Source organism: Mercenaria mercenaria, unplaced genomic scaffold (assembly GCF_021730395.1).
Source record: "Mercenaria mercenaria strain notata unplaced genomic scaffold, MADL_Memer_1 contig_4408, whole genome shotgun sequence".
NCBI classification, from domain to species: domain Eukaryota; kingdom Metazoa; phylum Mollusca; class Bivalvia; order Venerida; family Veneridae; genus Mercenaria; species Mercenaria mercenaria.
In genome coordinates, this window is record NW_026462634.1 from 26712 (window position 1) to 47487 (window position 20776).

Genomic DNA, 20776 nt, shown 5'->3' on the forward strand with positions numbered 1-20776 from the left:
ACTGTAATAAAATTGAATAAACGATTACATGTAGTACTAGTAGGCACTTATCTATAGATATTGTAATATTGAGCATGTTTACCTTTCAAGTTGTTGCTAACTGGCAAATAAGCTGAGTACACATCCTGATTTCTGCACTCTGAAATCAATCAATAAATATTTCATGAAAGTAAGTATTAGTTATTTATTCTAACACTTATATGATTTTCTTTTATATAAACAAAGAATGGTTTTACCGTGTATTGTCTTGTCGATAAAACACATTTCGCAAAATGACCTACTTTGGCTATTCTGGTTTACTCCGTCCACTTACGACTGAAAACGAATTCCAGATTAGCATCCCTTCCTGGTGTAATTCGAACGTGTTAAAATTGAAATATGACTAGAAAATGCTTAAATCATAACAACCAAAATTATGTTCACGTCCACGTGATATTTGGCGCTATGTACGCATCGAGAAATAGAGCTTTCAAATTTGATCAAATATTTTATTTAAAACAATCTCACATAGCACAACTGTTTTGATTAATTTACACACATACACTGAGTTAGTTCGCCGTCATTTAGAATTGCGCTCTAACTGAACTATTCAGCAAGACGTATTACAATTTCCGGTCCCGGCGTGTATAAACAAAGGAGCGTGACGACCTACCATTTGGCGCCATTGATTCTCGAAGAAACAGATCTACCACATCTGATCTAAATTTGACAACAAGAGGGCCATGATGGCCCTATATCGCTCACCTGAGTACCGTTGCTCTTACTAATAAGAATAAGTTTTGACATAGATCAAATAGGCATACACATTAAATATCATCAGAATAAATATTTTCTTGTAATAGTCACTTTTGACCTATGGGTCACATACTAGTCACGGCCAATTTGAGCCACAGGGTCCTAGGCTCTAATACTGCATTTTTGTACTAGCAAGACTATTCCTTACACTAGAGGACTTAAATAACATTTAAAACCAATCTCATTAAACGCTGATGTGTATTAATTTACATAAAATAAAGGGAATTAATTTGTCATAAATTCAGTCAAAAATGATCTACCCTGATTGTCCGAGTCCAACTAAGAGCATAAACGACATTTCAAATCAGAATCTTCATTAGTTACAAAGATATACCAATTTTTAATTTGACATAAAGGGAGGTAATTTGACATAAAATCAGTCCATAGTTATCTATTCTGATTGTCTCAGTCCAACTAATGAAAATAATGAAATTTCAAATGAGTCCTATAAGTACTTATTGATATAAATCCATTTTCATTAAAATCAAGGGAGATAATCATTGATAAAATAACTCCGGAACCGATGCTTGGTTCGGACAGATTCATCATGGAATCCAGGATGTATTGTTGTTGAAGATATAAGTTTGTATAAAATCAAACTATAAATCAAGTCTCTATATGATAGCAAAAGCGAAAATAGCAAATTTTGGCCTTTTAAGGGGCCGTAACTCTGGAACCCAGGGCGGGATCTGGCCAATTTTCGGAAGGAACCAAGATATTATGCCTGTACAAGTTGTGTGCAAGTTTGATTAAAGTTGGTAGCAAAATGTTGTCTATCATGTTCACAAGCCAAAAATTGCAAATTCTGGACCTTTAAGGGGCCATAACTCTAGAACCCATGACGGGATCTGGCCAGTATAAGAAAGAAACTGAGATATTATGCCAAATCAAGTTGTCCGCAAGTTTGATTAAAGTTGATTGCAAAATGTTGAATCTATCGTGTTTACAAGCCAAAAAATAGCAAAGTTTGGCCTTATAAGGGGCCATAACTCTAGAACTCATGGTGGGATCCGGCCAGTTTTCGAAAGAAATCGAGATATTATGTCCATACAAGTTGTGTGCAAGTTTGAATAAAATCAAGTACAAAATGTGTATCGTGTTCACAAGGAAATTGTGGACGGACGGACGACGGACGAAGGGCGATCACAAAAGCTCACCTTGTAACTACGTGACAGGTGAGCTAATAAAAAATGTACAAGAATCGAAAAAAATATAGCTAAACCTTGTTTCAACACTATATTTATTTATTCACTTCGGGCGTTATTCGTCGTACAAAATAATTCACTCGGGTTACGCCCTCGTGAAATTATTACTCTCAACCATAGAGGAATATAATATAATATTTAATGGTTCTTTGACTCATTGTTTTAATGTCCGTCGTGTATAAAAAGTGTTTAACCACTGGTTTGCTATGAATTATTTCTTAATTACTTATATGTCGAAGAATAAAGTAATAAACTAAAATGTCGTACCAAGAGTAAGATCTGCCGGATGAGTTTCGCTTGTGTCATCGAACACCTTTACAACGTCTTCGAGGATACCATGATCATGGAATTGTTTGCACTTCGCCAAAATCGCCGAGTCTGTTACCATGATGATGTCTAACGTTTTTTCATCGTCCCCTTTAGTTGTATGCATCATACTGTTGAATATATCAGCCATACTTTTGGACTTGTCTATATCATATGATAAATTTCCAAACGGATTTCTGCAGAGGACCAAATCAACATCTTCAGGATCGATATGGCGCCAATCCGAAGACTTGTGCATTTCGACACTTCGTTTGTAATCGTAATCCATTCCTTTAATGGCTGCAAGTGCTGTTTCAAAGTAACGACTATTGTAACTTCCTGTTACAACCACGTGATGATTATCTCGTAGTTTTGTTCGGATGTCAGACACTTTTTCTGGCGCACTGAAGTTATCTGGTAAATCCTTGATTGTTGCTTCAAAACTTGCTGATAGATACAAATAGATAATTATTGTTCATTAGCAATGCTTTCATGTATGGTTTGGGCTATTTTAAGACGCAGTATTAACTCATGACTTTAAAACGAGGCGGAGTCGTAATCAATAATGAGTAAGGAATATTGAAATTTTAAAGGCTGTGAACCTTTAATATATATAGCCTCTATAGTCTTGTAATTCTTCTTTAACAATGGATATGTACAATGTTTTATCATTTATGATGAAAGTTTATATGTAAATGTGCATACATAAGACTAATGAATGAAAAGTTAAATTGACAAAATAAATCAAATGTAACACAAGTAAATTGTAGACGCTCTAGATTGCTTATAAATTTTAACATGTATAAAACCCCGCTTCATGCTGTTATGTAAGCAATGTTAGTACATGTAATAGTAGTTTACTTGAGACTCATTTTGCCATGTTATTTTAGTTCAATTAAGTACGCCAAAGTTGTTACAAAAAGAGTTCTACCCCATGGTAGTCATGCATTTTCCGATTCGCAAAAGCTTGAACAATTTTTGTAGGATTTTTTCCAAGAAAGATTTCCTTGAATTAAAATTAGATACATATAGGAAATAGAGACTGTGTTATAGTGGTCTATGGACTCTCGGGTCCACGTTGTTTAAAGAATCAGTATACTCTAGTATAATTTGAACAATCTTGAAAGTCAATTTCAAAATATCCGTGTGAAATTATTTCGAGATTGGGAAATCTTTTTCTGAGAAGAAATGATTCCCATACCATTTTATCACAGGGAAAGAGACCTCGTTCCCTATATGCTACGGCCAAGTGCAAATAAAGCGTGACATTTGGGTCTAAAATTGAACTGCTGTTATGACATGTTTTGCTAATTCTATTTCAAAGGACATGCAAAGAAAAGCGCATAAAGTTTTTTTTTTCCAAGTAGATGCAGGTTTCTTAAAAAATATAATTTTATTGATTTTATATGGGACTAAGATGATATTTATTTTTTTCAATACGTAAAGCATTGTTAAACTGGCAAAATATTATATAAACCATAATGTTTGCCAATATTTGTTCTTTATACATTAGGCAAGGACATGTGACAAACTTTCATGCTATATTTCAATCATATTCAATGCGCTCTTGAAAAGATAGGCAAATTAATGCAAGGGCAAGTAACGATATCAAGAAACATACATGTACCTTTAATTAATTGTTTTACAAGATGGTAATTAAACATTCAGTTAAAATAACTATTTCAAATTAAAACTATATCAAACTCCTTTGAAATAAAATCAACTTTGGCTTTGGTATTCAAAGGTATTACTGAGCAGCGTTCAAACCAAAAATAGCGTGAACTTTCTGTTCTACCGTTATAGTTGTGACATATTACACTACTTGATAAAAAGGCAGAATAAAAGATCTTCACATGCAACACTTTGTGCTTCATTCCACCATTAAACTAACAAAAGATGTTCAAACTCTACAAAAACACTGATTTTTGTTGTTACAAAACATCAGTGTAATTAATGGCACAAGTCTTTCTGTAGATGCTTATTGTCAGTTTGTCAGTTAATTTACTAAGTTGTGGCCACGATTTACTAATTTGTGGCCACAATTTACTAAGTTTTGGCCACAACTTAGTAAATTGTGGCCATAAGTTACTAAGTTGTGGCCACAATTTACTAAGTTGTGTCCACAATATAAATAAAGCGTTGCGGATGTCACCACTGTGCCACCGTATGCTACACTGACTTGAAAGATATTTTATTCATTTATTTAGGGAAAGGACAAAAAAAGATGTTAAAATATCTATGTAGTTTCAATCCAGAGTATCTGCATTAGTTTTGGGGTTAACACGCATAACCAGAAAGGGACATAATTTGGATAAAATGCAAGTCAGAGTTATGGGAATTGATGGTACCACCTAGTTTAATAACCCCGAAGATACATGTGAAGTTTCAATTCAATATCTGCATTAGTTTTGAAGATAATAAGGGGCTCCGTGGCCGAGTGGTTAAGGTCGCTGACTCCAAATCACTTGCCCCTCATCGATGTGGGTTCGAGCCTCACTCGGGGTGTTGAATTTTTCATGTGAGGAAGCCATCCAGCTGGCTTACGGAAGGTCGGTGGTTCTACCCAGGTGCCCGCTCGTGGTGAAATAATACACGGAGGGGCACCTGGGGTCTTCCTCCACCATTAAAGCTGGAAAGTCGCCATATGACCTCTCATGTGTCGGTGCGACGTTAAATCCAACAAAATAAATAAATTGAAGATAATAAGTTACATGCAAAACTTTAACTAGTACTTTCTAAGTCCAAACGGGAGTATAATTTGGCCAAAATGCAAGTCAGAGTTATGGGGGCTTGGTCCAATTAGGTTGTAAATTGACCTAAACAAGAAAAGAGAAGTCTCAAAGCTGTATGCGTTTAAGCAGTAGCTATATGTACATGCATGCAAAACTTTAAACAGGATTTTCTAGGTCGAAAAGGGAACATAATTTGGCCAGAATACAGGGACTTGATGCTATCAATTAGATGTATAACCCCAAAGACACATGCGATGTTTCAATTCAATATCAACAGTAAAATGTACAGAGATATTTTGGCAAAAAAAGGTTTCCGAATCGGACATGCATTTTAAATATTTTTAGTTTAATCGACGAGTAGCAGTCTAAGCAATATCTATGCCGAGTTACGTCAACTTGCACTGAATAGTTCCAGAGGAAATGTTTTTGGAAAATGTGAACAGAAATTGGACGCGTGTAATGAACGACGGGGGCAAGTGATCAAAACAGCTCAGCATGAGCACCTTATTCTGGCTAGCGATTACGCAAAATTCCGTCATAAAAGTCATTTGCAGATGAAACTACTTAATATGTAATGGTTGTCCTTCAAAAGTAAAATTCAAAACAAGACATAAAACTTCCAAAAACAAATTCTAGCAATGTTAAAAGTATCTTATACATTGTGAACTATATACTAAAGCATCATTGTTATACAGATGTTTTACTGGTACATGCATTTGTGCAATAATGTAAAGAACAAATTATATACAAACCTTGAAGTTTCTTCAGAATGCCGTCTACAGTTTTTATTCTTTTGTTTTTGTCTCCTTAAAAATGAAAACTATTTGAAATTCAAAATATCTTTATGAAAGACCCGTTTCAAACATCAAGAAAGTGCAATCTTATTGTATTCGCATTGCCTTCTTTTAACTTATCTTTACTTTTCATTTCTTAGTTTTAGAAAGACAATTTGCTTTATTCCATAGCACACATATTACATTTGAACTGATTATTTAAATGTAACGTTCTTTTTCATTAACATTGAACACCATATCATTGCCCAATTTGCTTTCATATCAAACAAAGAAGACCGAAACGAAACAAAAAATATTATGCATTATGTCTAAAATTAGATTTAAGAGTTTCCAATTATTATTTTGTTTGATATTATTTATATGTTTCGGAATAAAAAAATAAATATAGCTATAACCTCGATTGCCATATTATCCTGGTAAACAACTCTTATGCTTGTGAAACTGATATAATGGAAAGGTTAAAGTGTTAAATAATTTAACAAATTGGCTTTAAACTGTTTAAATGCCTTGGTGGTGAAAGGATTATGGTAATCTACACGGCGGAACTTAATACATATTTTAACTAATATACGTTATATACAGAATGTAACTGACTATAATATTTACCTGCATGCCCTGGTTTTCCTACAGTCACCTTCCGTAGAATTGACGTTGCTTCCATTGTATTGGATCCAACTTCATCTAATTTGATTTTCATTTCCTGAATTGTGTCCGCCATTTGCCGATTTGTTTCTTCATACCATATCCGTAAAGCATCACCAAGATCTGGTAAGTGACTAGTTTTAGCGTCACAAATTTTCTGGCGAAATTCTGCTTCATGTGTAGCGTTGAACATCTCCTTAGCTAAAGTCATTGTCGCTGTATCAAGGCGTCCCCAATAGATATCAAAATCTTCGTCGGATATGCTTGATGTGTTTGGAAGATGCTGCAACTGGTTTCTTATCCCGCGAATTTCATTTAGATGATATTTTTGCATTGGCTGAAGACTTGCATCAAACATTTCCGTAATCAATGTAATAAGCAGGCACACATCCCATTGATTTACATCAGCGGTGCCGTTGCCAGGATACAGTAAGTCATACTGATCATCCCTAACCTTTCTTTTCCTTTTTAATTGTATCACATCTTGATGTCTTTGGGACAAATATGCATCAATGTCCGTATAGGAAGTCCTAGGATCATCCTTAGCAAGCTTAATGAAAAATTCTCTTAAAGGTTCAGGACAAATATTCACCACAAAGCACACAAGTCTGAAGTATTTATCCGCCATCTGTTCAGTGTAAGTGAAATCTTTCTCTCACAACCAATCTCTAAATATTGATATAGACTTTAATAAAGTTATTTTAAAATTGAAAAATGGTATATGGAAATACAACGTGGGACTTCAAAATGCCCAAGTTACATAATGCTAAAATTGACAATGACATGATCCTTCATATTTATTGAAATTTCATCAACAAATCCTGAAGCAATCGTGCAAATATCGAAGAATGTGAATTTATAATTTGCAGTGTTTGCAACGTCAGAACTGATATAAAATTATCCCAAAAACCTTTACTGATTTCAGAAACTTTCGCCATTGTTGAAATAGAATTAGTGAAAACAAATATATAATTACAACTTATTTCAAATGATGATTTTCAACATAACAATGTTGTTCAAAAATACAATCTGTATTCCAATAACGCGAAATGTGTTGAAATATTACGAAAATAGAATTTTCATTTAGAAACATTTGTAGATTAATATGGATATGAAAGTACTATTATCAAGAATATATTATTTGTTTACAAAACTATTTGCATCTAACATCTTTTATTTTCATTAAAACAGGTATGTTTAACTGAGAATTTTAAACGAATCAGAAATTTTCAATCTGTTAAAAATGATATGAAACTGGAGGTTCAATTACAGTCAAACCTGTCTATAAAGACCACCCTTGGGACAGCCAAGATGTGGTCTTTATTGGGAGGTGGTCTTTATTCACAGGTTAATATTATACAATTATCGACTTTTTCATAGGTTGATATCAGGATTTATCAACCCGAAAAGAGTTATATTCACCGAGCCGAAGGCGAGGTGAATATAACTTTTTGAGGGTTGTTAAATCCTGATATCAACCTATGAAAAAGTCAATAATTGTTTTATTACATGAATAAATGTATAGTCAGTCGTGTTATTACAATTTTATCTTTAATAAAGAAATAACGAATAAATGTAGACCAATTCAGGTTGATATTGGTTTTCCAAGCACCTACTTCGATCTATTTTTATTTTCGTACTATTTATAACCCAAGATAAGTTGATATGATATGTATTCATTACTTTTCGAACCGTTTTCAGCCAATCAGAGAAACAATAGAATACAGTCAGGTAATAAACACTGTAAATGTTACAATGAGAAACAAAACATTTGGTCTTTAGAGCCAAGTGGTCTCTGTGCAGAGGTGGTCTTTAACACAGGTCTGACTGTATTATATATGTGTTACTGAGAACTTTGAACGAATCAGAAATTTTCAATCTGGTAAAAATGATACGAACCTGGAGGTCCATTTATTATATATGTGTTACTTAAAACTTTGAACTGATCAGACATTTTCAATTTGATAAAATGATATGAATCAGGAGGTAGTAGTTAAATGAGATAGTAAAATAAAAGGATATCAAACTTACATAATGATACACATTTCAAATCTAATTACATTTCTCATTATAATATTTTAATAATAAGACTTTCTAATGATTTCTTTATGAAAAGCTGTACGTATATTATGAATTATACATAACACATCTGTAAACTTGACGTGTGTCCATAGGAAACTGGTACCCTCATTTCCTGTCACTAGACATAGTTCATGTCTTTAAGTAATTTTTTTTAAAAATATATGCAACACTAACTTTTATGGACTAAGTGATGGACCATAACTCTGGTCTGGTAGAGAGAAATCCAAAACAGAATATAAAGTGCACAACTTTAGATACATGGAACATAAACTTTTATAGCCTTGATACATATTTTGACAAGGGCCATAACTCAGGTCTTGCAGAGTGAAATCTAAATTAAAAGGCAAAGCTTTGGTACATAAATTTACATGCTGAATAAAAATTGATAACATTTTTACATGATTTCATGACTCTAAGTCAAAATGTATTTGAAGTATGCTATAATAGTATGGGGGTCATTTATTTGTTTTGTTGGGTTTAAGGTCGTAGTTCATTTGGCAACATTCCAGCTTTGATGGTGGAAGAAGACCACTGGTGCCCCTCCTTGCATTAATTTATAACGAGCGGGCACTTGAGTAGAACCACCGACCTGCCGTAGGCCTGCTGGATGGGTTCCTCACATGAAAAATTCAACGCCCCGAGTGAGGCACGAACCCACATCGGCGAGGGGCTAGCGATTTGAAGTCAGCGACCTTAACCACTCGGCCTCGGAGACTCCCACAACGCAAAGTGGGAACGTGTGGAACCGCCAAATGGCGCAAAAAAGTTTTTAATGTAAAGAAATACTACGATAACCTATCTATATAACAGAACATTTATTAAACATACATATGAAATTTCTATAATAAAGTAAAATAAATATATATATAAACAACAGCAGTCGTTGACTGAAACATAGATCTTTAATGATAAAAGTTGTATCACACTGCAATGATAAAAGTTCTCAGTAACATTGCGAAACAAAAACAAATAAATAGGAAAAACATAAATAAGAAATCATACCTTTGTAAGTTGAAAGGTGATTAACCTAATCGTTCTTTGTCGTTCTCATTCTTTCAATTTATAATTTGTTTATCTATTTAATTATATTTCGGTTTTGAAAATACATGATTTATAAACAATAATGTTTATAATGTTTAAAAAGTTAAATTAAAATACACCGATATAACCGTCTCAGCTTTTAATAGTAACAAATAAAGGAAATTCCTACTCTAAATTTAACACTGTTATCACTATTTAAAATAATATTTGAAATCAGGTCAACCTACTAGAGATAGCGGATAGCGTACTTACAGTAGGGGTTTTCTCAAAATATTTAAAGGTTCGCAAGAAAGAAAACATACTTATGATATATATGTTTCTTTTACCTATATGTGTAGTTACTTTTGCCTTCATTGTAGAAATCAGTATATTGTGATATAATTATCTGCTATTATACAATACATACGTTTGAAAATGTATGAATAGTAAACAGGCTACATTTAACTCATGTAATCGCAATTTTCAGATGTCATCTAAATACTCAGTCGCATTTTACTTGCCTTTAGCATGTTCTTCGAATATCCATATGCTTAAACATTTTGTTTTGATATCGAGACATTTCTGGCATTACCTATCTTCCGTGCGACTTGAACTACACGACATGTGAAGTTTCGAACCCACGATACTACGATAATACTTCACCTTAAAATTAATAAGTTCATGCATTTAAGAAGTACAACTTGAAACATGGATTTGAAGATGACGGCGATTCCTATAAAACAGTTTGGTTTTAATTTGTGTTCGTCCATCCTAGACTTGGTTTTCTAGCAACAAGATAAGAAAAAAAGCAGTACAAAATATTGTTGTGAAAAAATAATTAAAATTCTGAATAAAATGAAAGTCAGTTTAATTTTTGTTGCATAGTATAAATACAGTGTTCTGGTAGACTTCTGTATGGAAAAAGTCATTATCTTTCATTAATTTTGATAACTGTAGAATGTTCCATAAGATAGAAGTTTTAATGAAATATCTTGAATGATTTCGTTCAACATTTTGTGTACACATACAGAAAGTTCTCATACATGTATCTTTTATCCCCGCCGAAACGATATCTGATACATTACCATATTATCGCGACCACATCCTGAATTAGTTATGTATCAGCATGTTTGAAAATAAAAAAAAAGAATAGCTTATCGGAAACATTACCATAATTAGCGACAACATCCTGAATCATTTATGTGTCAGCATGTTTAAAAATAAAAAAAAGGAATAGCCACTTCGTATTCACATAATCTGGTATCAGATTTTGAAAAATGATTAATACAGGCTCGGTCTTGATGACTGAGGTCACGCAAAGACATTTTCATATTGACATTTTGAGTCATGCTTTCGATAATGGAACATTTTAATTGATATTAAAATTGCATGTTAATTTAAGTTTTAAATTCATGACTATTTTCAAGTAACTATTCAGTAAGGATTGTCATGTCTCAGCTGGAATTTAATATTCAAGTAAAAATTCATAATGTTGCCATCATGTATATCACGATAGGGTGGCCGGGAAAACTGAATGAATTCAGTACGTTATAAAACTTAATTTGTAGGGTTTGAAATGGTTAATAATATATTATAGCACGTGCGACATTTTTTTACTGCGGTGCGTTAAAATGTCACGCATTGTATCGTGCATATTCAACATTGTGCGTCGTACAGTAGCAGTTCAGCATCGCGAGTGCAATACGAAACGCCATGTTTCCATAAACACTATATACATACTTTAATACCAAAAGTTCAATTATTATAATAAGTACTAACTTGTAACATACGTTGCTGTGATCCCATAGGCATAGGGCCTAAAAAAAATAGCTGTGTAAATTTTAACTGCCGACCGTAATTTTTTTTTAGCTTAGATTGATTAATGCATGACCACGATAGCGCGTTGTTTTGACTTTAAGATCAAGTGTGTGTGTTGAGGTTGTTTACCCTCGCCATATGGGCGAGCATAGCTACGATTAATTAACTACACTTTATATGCTACATGTAGAGTGTGTACCATAATTCACAGTCCAAAGTAAGTTAAAGTAACCGCCAGTGGGCTGTGAATAAGATGGGAACTTAATCCCATACATTTACTTTAAAAACTACAGTTAGAAGAAAAATAGTAGTAGACTGTCTTATTTGTGTGTCATCATTTATATGTATTTGGCCTCTGTTATGTACCTCATATAGTGTATCAAGGCATTTTGCTTTCCCCATTTTAAGATATATCATTTATTAAAACTTATTTTTTATTTAAAAACTATATTCAAGGACTGACAGAGACAACAAAGTCCTAAATTCCCTAAGAAACTTTGGTTTGTTTACATTTACCAGCCGAACCACGCTTTTGGTAGGCCAGCGCTGATTGGCTTAGACCTCATTGCATCCTTTGTCGTGATTGGCTGACTGAAAGTTGTTTACAAATCAAGTAGGTCAATCCGATTTTTATGAAAATCCAGAAAAACCGAACTGAGCCACCTGATTGTTGCTGTAGATGGAAAATAATCATTTTTAATACTTAATAAAATAATTTTGAATAGCAATTTACCATTTTTTATATGTTGTCTCAGTCATTTTATCTATATTCAATTTTCATACTTGTATATTGTCTGGACCTTATTATTACTGGGTTTTGCTGATGACCATATATGAATAACAATGTTGCCAGATAACACATTGAGATTCGAACCCCTCAGAAAAATTCTGAGTTGTACAATAATGCCCCATTTTGCTATCAGTAATTTCTGTGTTGCCTGGTATGTGGTGCGGCTATCTTGATGAACATAATATATAAGATAGTCCCACTCTTGTATGGGCTCAAGGTGACTTATACTCCATATTATTTACAATGAGCCCATTATTGCAGTAAACTGCTAAAATTATATATGTTAAAAGAGGAAAAAATATTTATGTACAATATGGAGTCTTTTAACATATCAGGCAACATGTAGCTTCCGACCTCCCATATAAACAATATTGGTCATCAGACAAAAACATTTAAGACAATGCCTCTCATGTGACCCTATTTAAAATGTAAGTAATAAAAACAATCAAATATATGTAAGACACCGCTTCACGGCTTACTTATTAGGGCCACTGTTAAAATAACAGAATATATAAAATAATTACATGTGAAATATATACAAGTTAAATATAAGGGTCACATGATATGGCAACAATTAAAATTATGCAATTTTAATATAACATTCGTGTACACCATGGCGTCTGTACTGTCTTATAAGGATACAGGTCATCAAACAACAAACACATTTTTAGTTAATTATTGTTTTTGTTCTATTTGTTTACACCTGTCTTTCTCTCCTTAACTGCATCAGCTATTAGTAAATATAGCTGAATTCATATCTTAGCAGTTATTAGAGTTCTCTGGGGTGACCGGTTATAGATAAATATAATATGTCTCGACTATTCCTTCTAGTGATTCACTATTCCGGTGCGGCCAGTCTCCTGTATTTATTTTGTTTTGTTTTTTTATTTATTAATCCCAATTCTCCCTACTTATATTGTTGAACTAAAATGTTCTAAAAATTAACCGAAGTTACTAAATATAGCGCAGACATAACCCAGACACCACGTGATTCTAATGGAATGTGAGGCTCCAATTAGGTTGTTTTGAGGTATCCTGCAGGGTGTAATACGTTGTTCTATCAACATTCTGTCAGGATTTGTAAAAAATTTCAAAGCACATTAGTACTTATATCTTAATACATATTCAAATCACATTTAGTCTATTATGTTTATCTATAATATAGGTGTTATTTTATCAAATATGATTAAAATCTATTACATATTAGGGGAAATACGGCCATTTCATGAATTTTTATATATGTATAGAAAACGGTTGCTAAGCAACCATTTTTTGATGTTTTTTATTCAAACTTTCAGAAACTACTTTTTAAATGTTATATTTGAAGTTCATTATATAATATATTTTCCCACTAGTTTTTTTTAACGTTTTTTAGGGGGGAGGAAAACATGGTAAATTTAGAGAATTCTAAAAAAACGTTTTTTCTTGATAATTTTTTTAACGAAATTTTCATATTTTGTCCTTTGTATATATGCGCATCTAATGTTATCAACCATTCATATCACACCCATACCCAAAAAATTTCCGACGTCAAAAACTAAAAATCTACTTTTGAAAAAAAGCCATTTTCACCCATCCTTATTTTCTTTCTAAAAGATTTACTTTTTAATATTTTTAGATTCTGTTTGTTGTATTTAGCCGTGTAAATATATATCTAAATAACTATGAGTTAGGATAATTTTCTCTCATCCCTTTCTATATATAATATGGATCTCAAAGTCACCATCTTATCTGGGACTGTCATATACTATATTATTACTATTTTTATTGATTTTATATATAAACTAGCATTTTATCATATACTTATCTCTATTATATCCTTATTTATGTATTATTAGTTAACATATAGCTTTATTACTGCTACTTATAATCATTTTTTCTTAAAATATATGTTTTTAACATGAATTATCCTCAATTTTACTATATTACCCCACTTCATTTTAATTTTTTCTTATTCAATATATAATCTGTCTACCACACCAGACAACAATGAATAATATGTATTAAAGAAGCTGTAGTAAACACCAATATATATCAATCTGCTGTCAGTATGTAACCAAAGATGCTGTTAGTATAAATTGACCGCCTAACTGTTTATTTGCTGTTAGTATGTATTTTGGTTTCAGGTTGATATCCAGTTATGCAGAGGGATGTAAGACTGTTCAGACGATCCTTACATATACCAGACATCAACCTTACTTTCTTATTAAAAATGAAATAGAAACAGCAGTATGATACTACAAGCTTCTAGTTATGTTCTGATTCACTATTAAATAATTATACTAGTCTATTGATACTAGTATGATATAAATTGTTGCAAGGAAACTTAATTATATTACTATTTCTAGTGTCATACTAGTATGGTCACTGGTTGAAAGCAAGACTGGCCGCCTTCGGAATTTGTTCTTAATTAACATAATACAGGGCACAAAGTGCCTACTGTTTAAATTAAATATTCTTATTTTGGTATATCTCTATAAATTATTGAAAAACAGATGGATAACTATTATTAATTTATTATCCATATAAAAACTACTAGCACCCCTAGATCTATTCTGTTGTTGTTATTTTGTGTCTACTGCTTACCCATCTTTGTGCTCTATATTATTAAAGTAATAAGATATATCAAAGACAGTCCTTATATTATTTATTTAATATTTTTAATTTTTAGACTTTACAACTATATTAAATACAGCAAGGATGTACGGTCAGTCCGCACGCTCCTCTAGGAAACACAACTTAGAATTTGATGGAGATAATTATTATATCTGACAAATCTGACAAATTTATTTCATACTTCTTGTTGTTGTCAAGTATGAAACATTATTAATATTATAAAATCTGATTTTTTCATTATACATATTGATACCACTAGTGAAATCTTAATAAAAATGGATTGTTATTTCTGACAAATCTAATAAATATACCTTTATACATGATTATTTTGTCAAGTATAAAAAGTTGAGAATTTCATAAAAAACTAGATTCAACATTACAAAAAGCAATTCTGATAGATCACTCAGCTAGACCTTTACTATAAATATATAAGTATATCAGTTTTATCTCATAAAATATTATACTTGTCATTCTATTGTCAAGTATAAGAATATCAGTATAAGCCATTATACTATTTTTGTACTTAATGTTTTAAATAAGGTAGGAAACACATGTGGGAAGCAGTAGAGCATATTGATATTTATATTTAAATTTTATCTGTTAATCTTCAATCTAAAATAAATTTTTCTAATGCTTTAAAAACAGCTATTCTATTAGTTTTTGGTGGATCTAGTATATTTTTAAGTGTATAGTTAAGGCCTGGCAGCAGGTTTGTACCCAGTCTCAGCCGTGTTATGACCTTATCTACTTTTTTATCTTGTGAATAGTTATGTGGACGGCTGAGCCCCACTGAGGTCTTAATATGTTTAATTTTTGGTTCGCCTAGAGGCAATGATGCTTGCCATTTGGCAAGAATATAGGTTCGAATCCTGGAATATACCTCAGTGGGTGAGAGGTCAATATTTTTGGTTATGTTGTCTAACAACAGTCCCGCCTTGGCCGCCAAGTCCGCTCTCTCATTACCAGATATACCTATATGTGCTGGACACCATACTATGGTGACATCTAGACCTGCGTTTAGGCCCTCATTATATAAATTAATAATTTCTGTCAGCAATTCTGGCCTCGACTGACTATTATTTGATTACAGTGAGGTCAGTGAAGAGAGTGAATCTGAAAATATGGCCACTTTACTTGGTTTGTTGGCCAAAATCCAGCACATAGAGTTTCTGATGGCAAGGAGTTCTGCTGTATAGATGGATGTATTGTTAGTTAACCTGTCTATTTGTTCATAACTCTTTGATGGTACCACAACAGCAGAAGCTACCTTGCCTGATTTTGGACATTTTGATCCATCTGTAAATATATGTAAATGACCTGTATATTTTTCAAAATAGATTTTTGTTTCTGTATTTGCGAATTGCGGCAAATCAGATTTATTCACTTTTTCTGTTAATGAAATATCTATATCTGGCAATTTGAGAGTCCATGGCGGAACCAGGGAGGGCCTGTGTTCAGCAACTCTTACATCCTTTAAGCCACAATTTTCAGCTAGTTCCTGAGAATGAGCACCAAATGGAAGACTGTAGTTTTTGAATTTAGACCTAGCGAAATATCCTGTCGCTAATAAAGAGTGAACAGGGTTATTAGTTTTACAGGCCTTAATTCTGGTCCAATATTTTAATGTTTGTTCCATTCTTCTTAGTGTCAGGGGAGGTATTCCTGCCTCCACCTCAAGATCATGTGCAGGGGTGGAGCTGAGGGCACCCAGGTCCAACCTCAGGGCAGTATTTTGAACTCTATCAAGCTTCTTGAGTAGAGTATTGCTAGCACCAGAATAGATTTGAGCACCATAATCTATTTTTGAACGTATGAGGGTACAGTAGTAAAAGGCTGTTTTTATCAGTCCCAAAATCTGTGCCTTTTAACATCCGCATAACATTTAAGTCCCTCTGGCACCGTTTGACCAAGTCTAATATGTGTTGCTCGAATGTGAGTTTTTTATCCAATAATACTCCTAAAAATCGAGCAACTTTAACAAATTTTATTGGTGTGCCGCCTAAATTAACGTTCAAAGTGTGCTGTTTTTGATTTCCAAAAAGAATAGCTACTGTTTTAGTTTCAGAAATTTTGAATCCCCAGTTTTTAGCCCATCCCCATAGAGAGCCCAACCCTGCCTGTGCTTCTTGGGCTAGTTTGACCACATTGGACCCTGATTTCCATGTTCCAGAATCATCTGCAAACTGGCTGATGACCATCCCAGAGTTTAAAAGAGTATCTGGGAGACCGTTGATTATAATAGAAAAGAGCAACGGTGAGAGGATCGAACCTTGAGGTGTCCCGCGTTCAAGAGGTTCTTGATCCGAGAGTACCCCATCTACCCTAACAGAAATTTTCCTGCCCTCAAGGAAGGACCTTAAGTATTGGAAGCAGGCACCCGTGATACCATATTCTTTAAGCTTATATAGTACACCAAAGTGCCAAGTTAAATCAAAGGCTGCAGTTAAATCCAAAAATATTGCTAGCACTGAACGTGATCTGTTTTTGGCATAGATCACATCATGCTGCAAACGAGCAAGCTGATCCAAAGTGCTTCTTCCCTTTCTAAAGCCAGATTGAAAGGGGTTTATAATGTTATTTGATTCTAAAAAATGATCCAAACGGGCCTTAACCATCCCCTCAAGCAATTTCCCTGAGTGGGAGGTAAGGCTAATTGGTCTATACGATTTGGGATCGTTCTTATCTTTACCATTTTTGTGTAATGGTATCACGCATGCCTCCCTCCATACTGCCGGGTACACACCCCCCTGCCACACCCTGTTATATAGTATCAACCATAACTCCAGTGCAGTATCGGGCAGGTGCTTGAACATTTGGTAGGACAGGATATCAAGCCCCGCCGCAGAATCACGCCTTTTATTAATGTGTTGTGGGGAATAAAAATTTAGTTTACTTAACCGCTGTCTTTTTGAACAGTATGACTATATGTTCGTTTAATAGTTTGCTTGGAAGCAGTGGTCTAGCAGATTACTAGTAGTAAATTATTACGTCAGAATAACTGACACGTCAGGATGACACCACCCTTTGCTTTGAAAGGGAAAATAAAACCACAAATGCTGAATTAATTCGAAAACCAACCAAATTTTTACTTATCTTTCTAAACTAATATTTTACAAAGTGATCTAAATATACAAGTTAGAAAAATGCCAAAAATACTGATAAAGATGACAAATCAGTAAATAATATTCACAGTTAAATGGTATAATTAAAGTATCCTAATGTATTTTGTGACTGTACTTATATGACTCTGTGCCTAAAAATAACAGCAATATAAATTAATTACCCATAATTACTGAAGTATTTAAAGATAAAAATCTGGAGTAATTGCTGTTAAAACAATAGAAATTAAGTTACTTAATTAAAGAAAATTACTTACTGATTTAAAGAAAAGTTACTATGAATTTAGTAAAACTCTTAGGTTAAATAAATAGCCAAAAATAAATACAAAATTAATTGATTATTAATTACTAAACCCTAAGAGAGTTTTTAAGATGTTGTCAGTCCAAAAATTCCTTACAGAGTGAAGAAATGGCTCTCAAATTCTACTGAGGTAAACTCTTCCAGAATGCAGTCATCCATGAAGGATGTAAAGTACATTCTGATTGGTCAGCATTTTTCTGATAAGCCATTCAACATTTATCTTTCAAATCAGCTATGACCTTGACAATGCTTATGTAAACTCTTTGTCTATAATCTAAAAATAGCTCAAAGTTCTTTCATAGCTGGTCTTACTAAAAATAGCTGATGGAAATACAAAATGAAAATATGTAATGATATTAAATGCAGTCACAGGCACCAGTATCGGACCTGGGACAAAGAATATGGCCTTGTTTGTCATCCTAAATGAGTTCAAAATGAAAAATATGTAATGAAATATGAGCCCCCTACAAAAGATACATATGTCTACTGAAGGCCAGAATCTCGAGAATCGAGCCTGCGAGCAAAGGGTTCACTTCCCGGGCCGTTGTGAAATAAATTTCTTAGACAATTAAACAAACTACCTATCACTTTTTCCTGTATACATTTAGCTACAAAATGAGACCGACCCCAAGTCTCTAGCCCTTCCCGTTCATGAAATATCTATCAGGAAACGAGTGATTTCCTGCTGAAAGTCCCTGGTAGATATAAATGCGGCACAAAGAATCGGTACGTAAACATAGACTAAAGTATGGTTGTCCGCCGAGTACGGCTCAAATTCAATAAAAAATACTAAATAGTATAAATAAACACATAAACTAAGGCCACTCACAATCGTCAGTTGAATCTCAAACACGCGATATTGGCGTTTCAAATTTTTCCACTGTCTTTCAACTGAATGCTACGCCATTGCACAGAATTCATTAGGTATTTTTAAACGCAATTTCTGATTGGCCAATAGCGACACACCTCCGACAGAATCGCAACGTTTCGTACAAAACTACTCGGATATTATCGTATCGGTTTTAATGGCGGAGAATACAATTGAAAGACCGACGGAAAAATATAAAAGTAAATATCACGTATAGTAGATGCTACTGACGGTGGTGAGTGGCCATGATTTACATATTTAGTAATACTTGTTATTAATGGCAAATGAATTTGACCCTTGCTAGGCTGACAAACATCTTTTAGTCCGTGATTTCGTACCGTTTCGTTGTGCCACATTTCTGTCTACCTAGAACTTGCAGCAAAAAGTCGCTCGTTTTCTGATAGATATTTCATGAACGGAGAGGGCTAGAGACTTGGGCTCGGTCTCATTTTGTAGCTAAATGCACATGTGAAATAGTGATAGGTAGTTTGTTCAAATGTCTAGAGAATTTATTTCACAACGGCCCGGGAATTGAACCCATTGCTCGCAGGCTCGATTCTCGAGATTCTGGCCTTCAGTAGACATATGTATCTTTTGTAGGGGGCTCATATTTCATTACATATTTTTCATTTTGAACTCATTTAGGATGACAAACAAGGCCATATTCTTTGTCCCAGGTCCGATACTGGTGCCTGTGAATGCAGTCTGTAACAATAAAGATGAACAGAAAGTACTGATGACTATGAAGTATATAAGCAACAATAAAGTAGCAAATGAATATACTGAACTGTGTAAATGTGAAAAATGATCTGTCTACATAAATCAGCAGTCTTTGATAGACTAGCTGAATGCCCTTAATAGACTAGCTAAAAGTCTATGCTTTCAAAACTTAAATACCATACTATATGAAAATACAAACATTTATGATAAAGTATTACTGTTAGATTATATTATGCAATACTAAAACTGTATGTTACGTAACCTGATGTTGTAAAAATCCAACTTTACAACAAATGTATTCCTTTAATTCCTGAAGAGTAAATGGTAAATTTAAAGGGGTATCATTTTCCCCCGGCTCATATATTGTATTTCTGTGACGTGACTCAAAATCTGCCTGGTATTGAAGGGTTTCAGGTAACATATTTGAGTCACTTGAGACCTGTTTGTAGTGCGTCACCAGAAACTGAGCCTTTTCAAGGGGACTTTTTGCTATATTATTATTTAATTTTAATAGTGGTACAGGGTTCTAAGCTATACCTTTAATTCTATTAATTTTTTGCCAAAATATTTTTGCACTACATTTACTAGTTGATACACTTTCACAGAATTCTACCCAATTCTGTTTTTTAGCTTCCAAGATAACCTGTTTAGTTTTATTTTCTGCCTGAGTCAAATTGTCAAGATTACCAGGACTAGGGTTTCTTTTAAATTGATTTATTGATTTTTTCCTTTCCTGTACCACATTTTTACAGGCATCATTCCACTACGGGACTGACCTGCCCCTTTTTGGTCCAGAGGCAGAGACAGGAATAGATTTTTCAGCCATGTCCAGTATCTTATTAGTTAAATTGGTGGTAAAGGTGTCAATTTCATCACTGTAGACATCCTCAGGTTCAATACCTAAACATAACTGATGAAAAGTAGACCAATCTGCCTTTTCATAATTGTATTTTGTCCCATATTTATGT

The 20776-nt window shown here is 33.5% G+C and overlaps 1 protein-coding gene across 3 annotated transcripts in view; it reads right to left on the reverse strand.

Annotated features, from left to right (window-relative positions):
* Positions 1–19109, reverse strand: part of LOC128553860 (uncharacterized) — a 33702-nt gene extending 14593 nt beyond the window's left edge. Inside the window, exons 1-5 of one of the 3 annotated variants that reach the window (XM_053535049.1) lie at positions 19050–19109; positions 6439–7142; positions 5791–5844; positions 2268–2753; positions 83–139 (exon numbers count right to left, since the gene is read on the reverse strand). In XM_053535049.1, coding sequence (XP_053391024.1) covers positions 83–139; positions 2268–2753; positions 5791–5844; positions 6439–7102 — 1261 coding nt within the window. In that variant the 5' untranslated portion in view covers positions 7103–7142; positions 19050–19109. Of the gene's footprint in view, positions 1–82; positions 140–2267; positions 2754–5790; positions 5845–6438; positions 7143–9558; positions 9804–19049 lie in introns of those variants that run through there. The other 2 variants (XM_053535050.1, XM_053535047.1) reach the window with 2 other exon arrangements.
* Positions 19110–20776: the final 1667 nt, after the last annotated feature.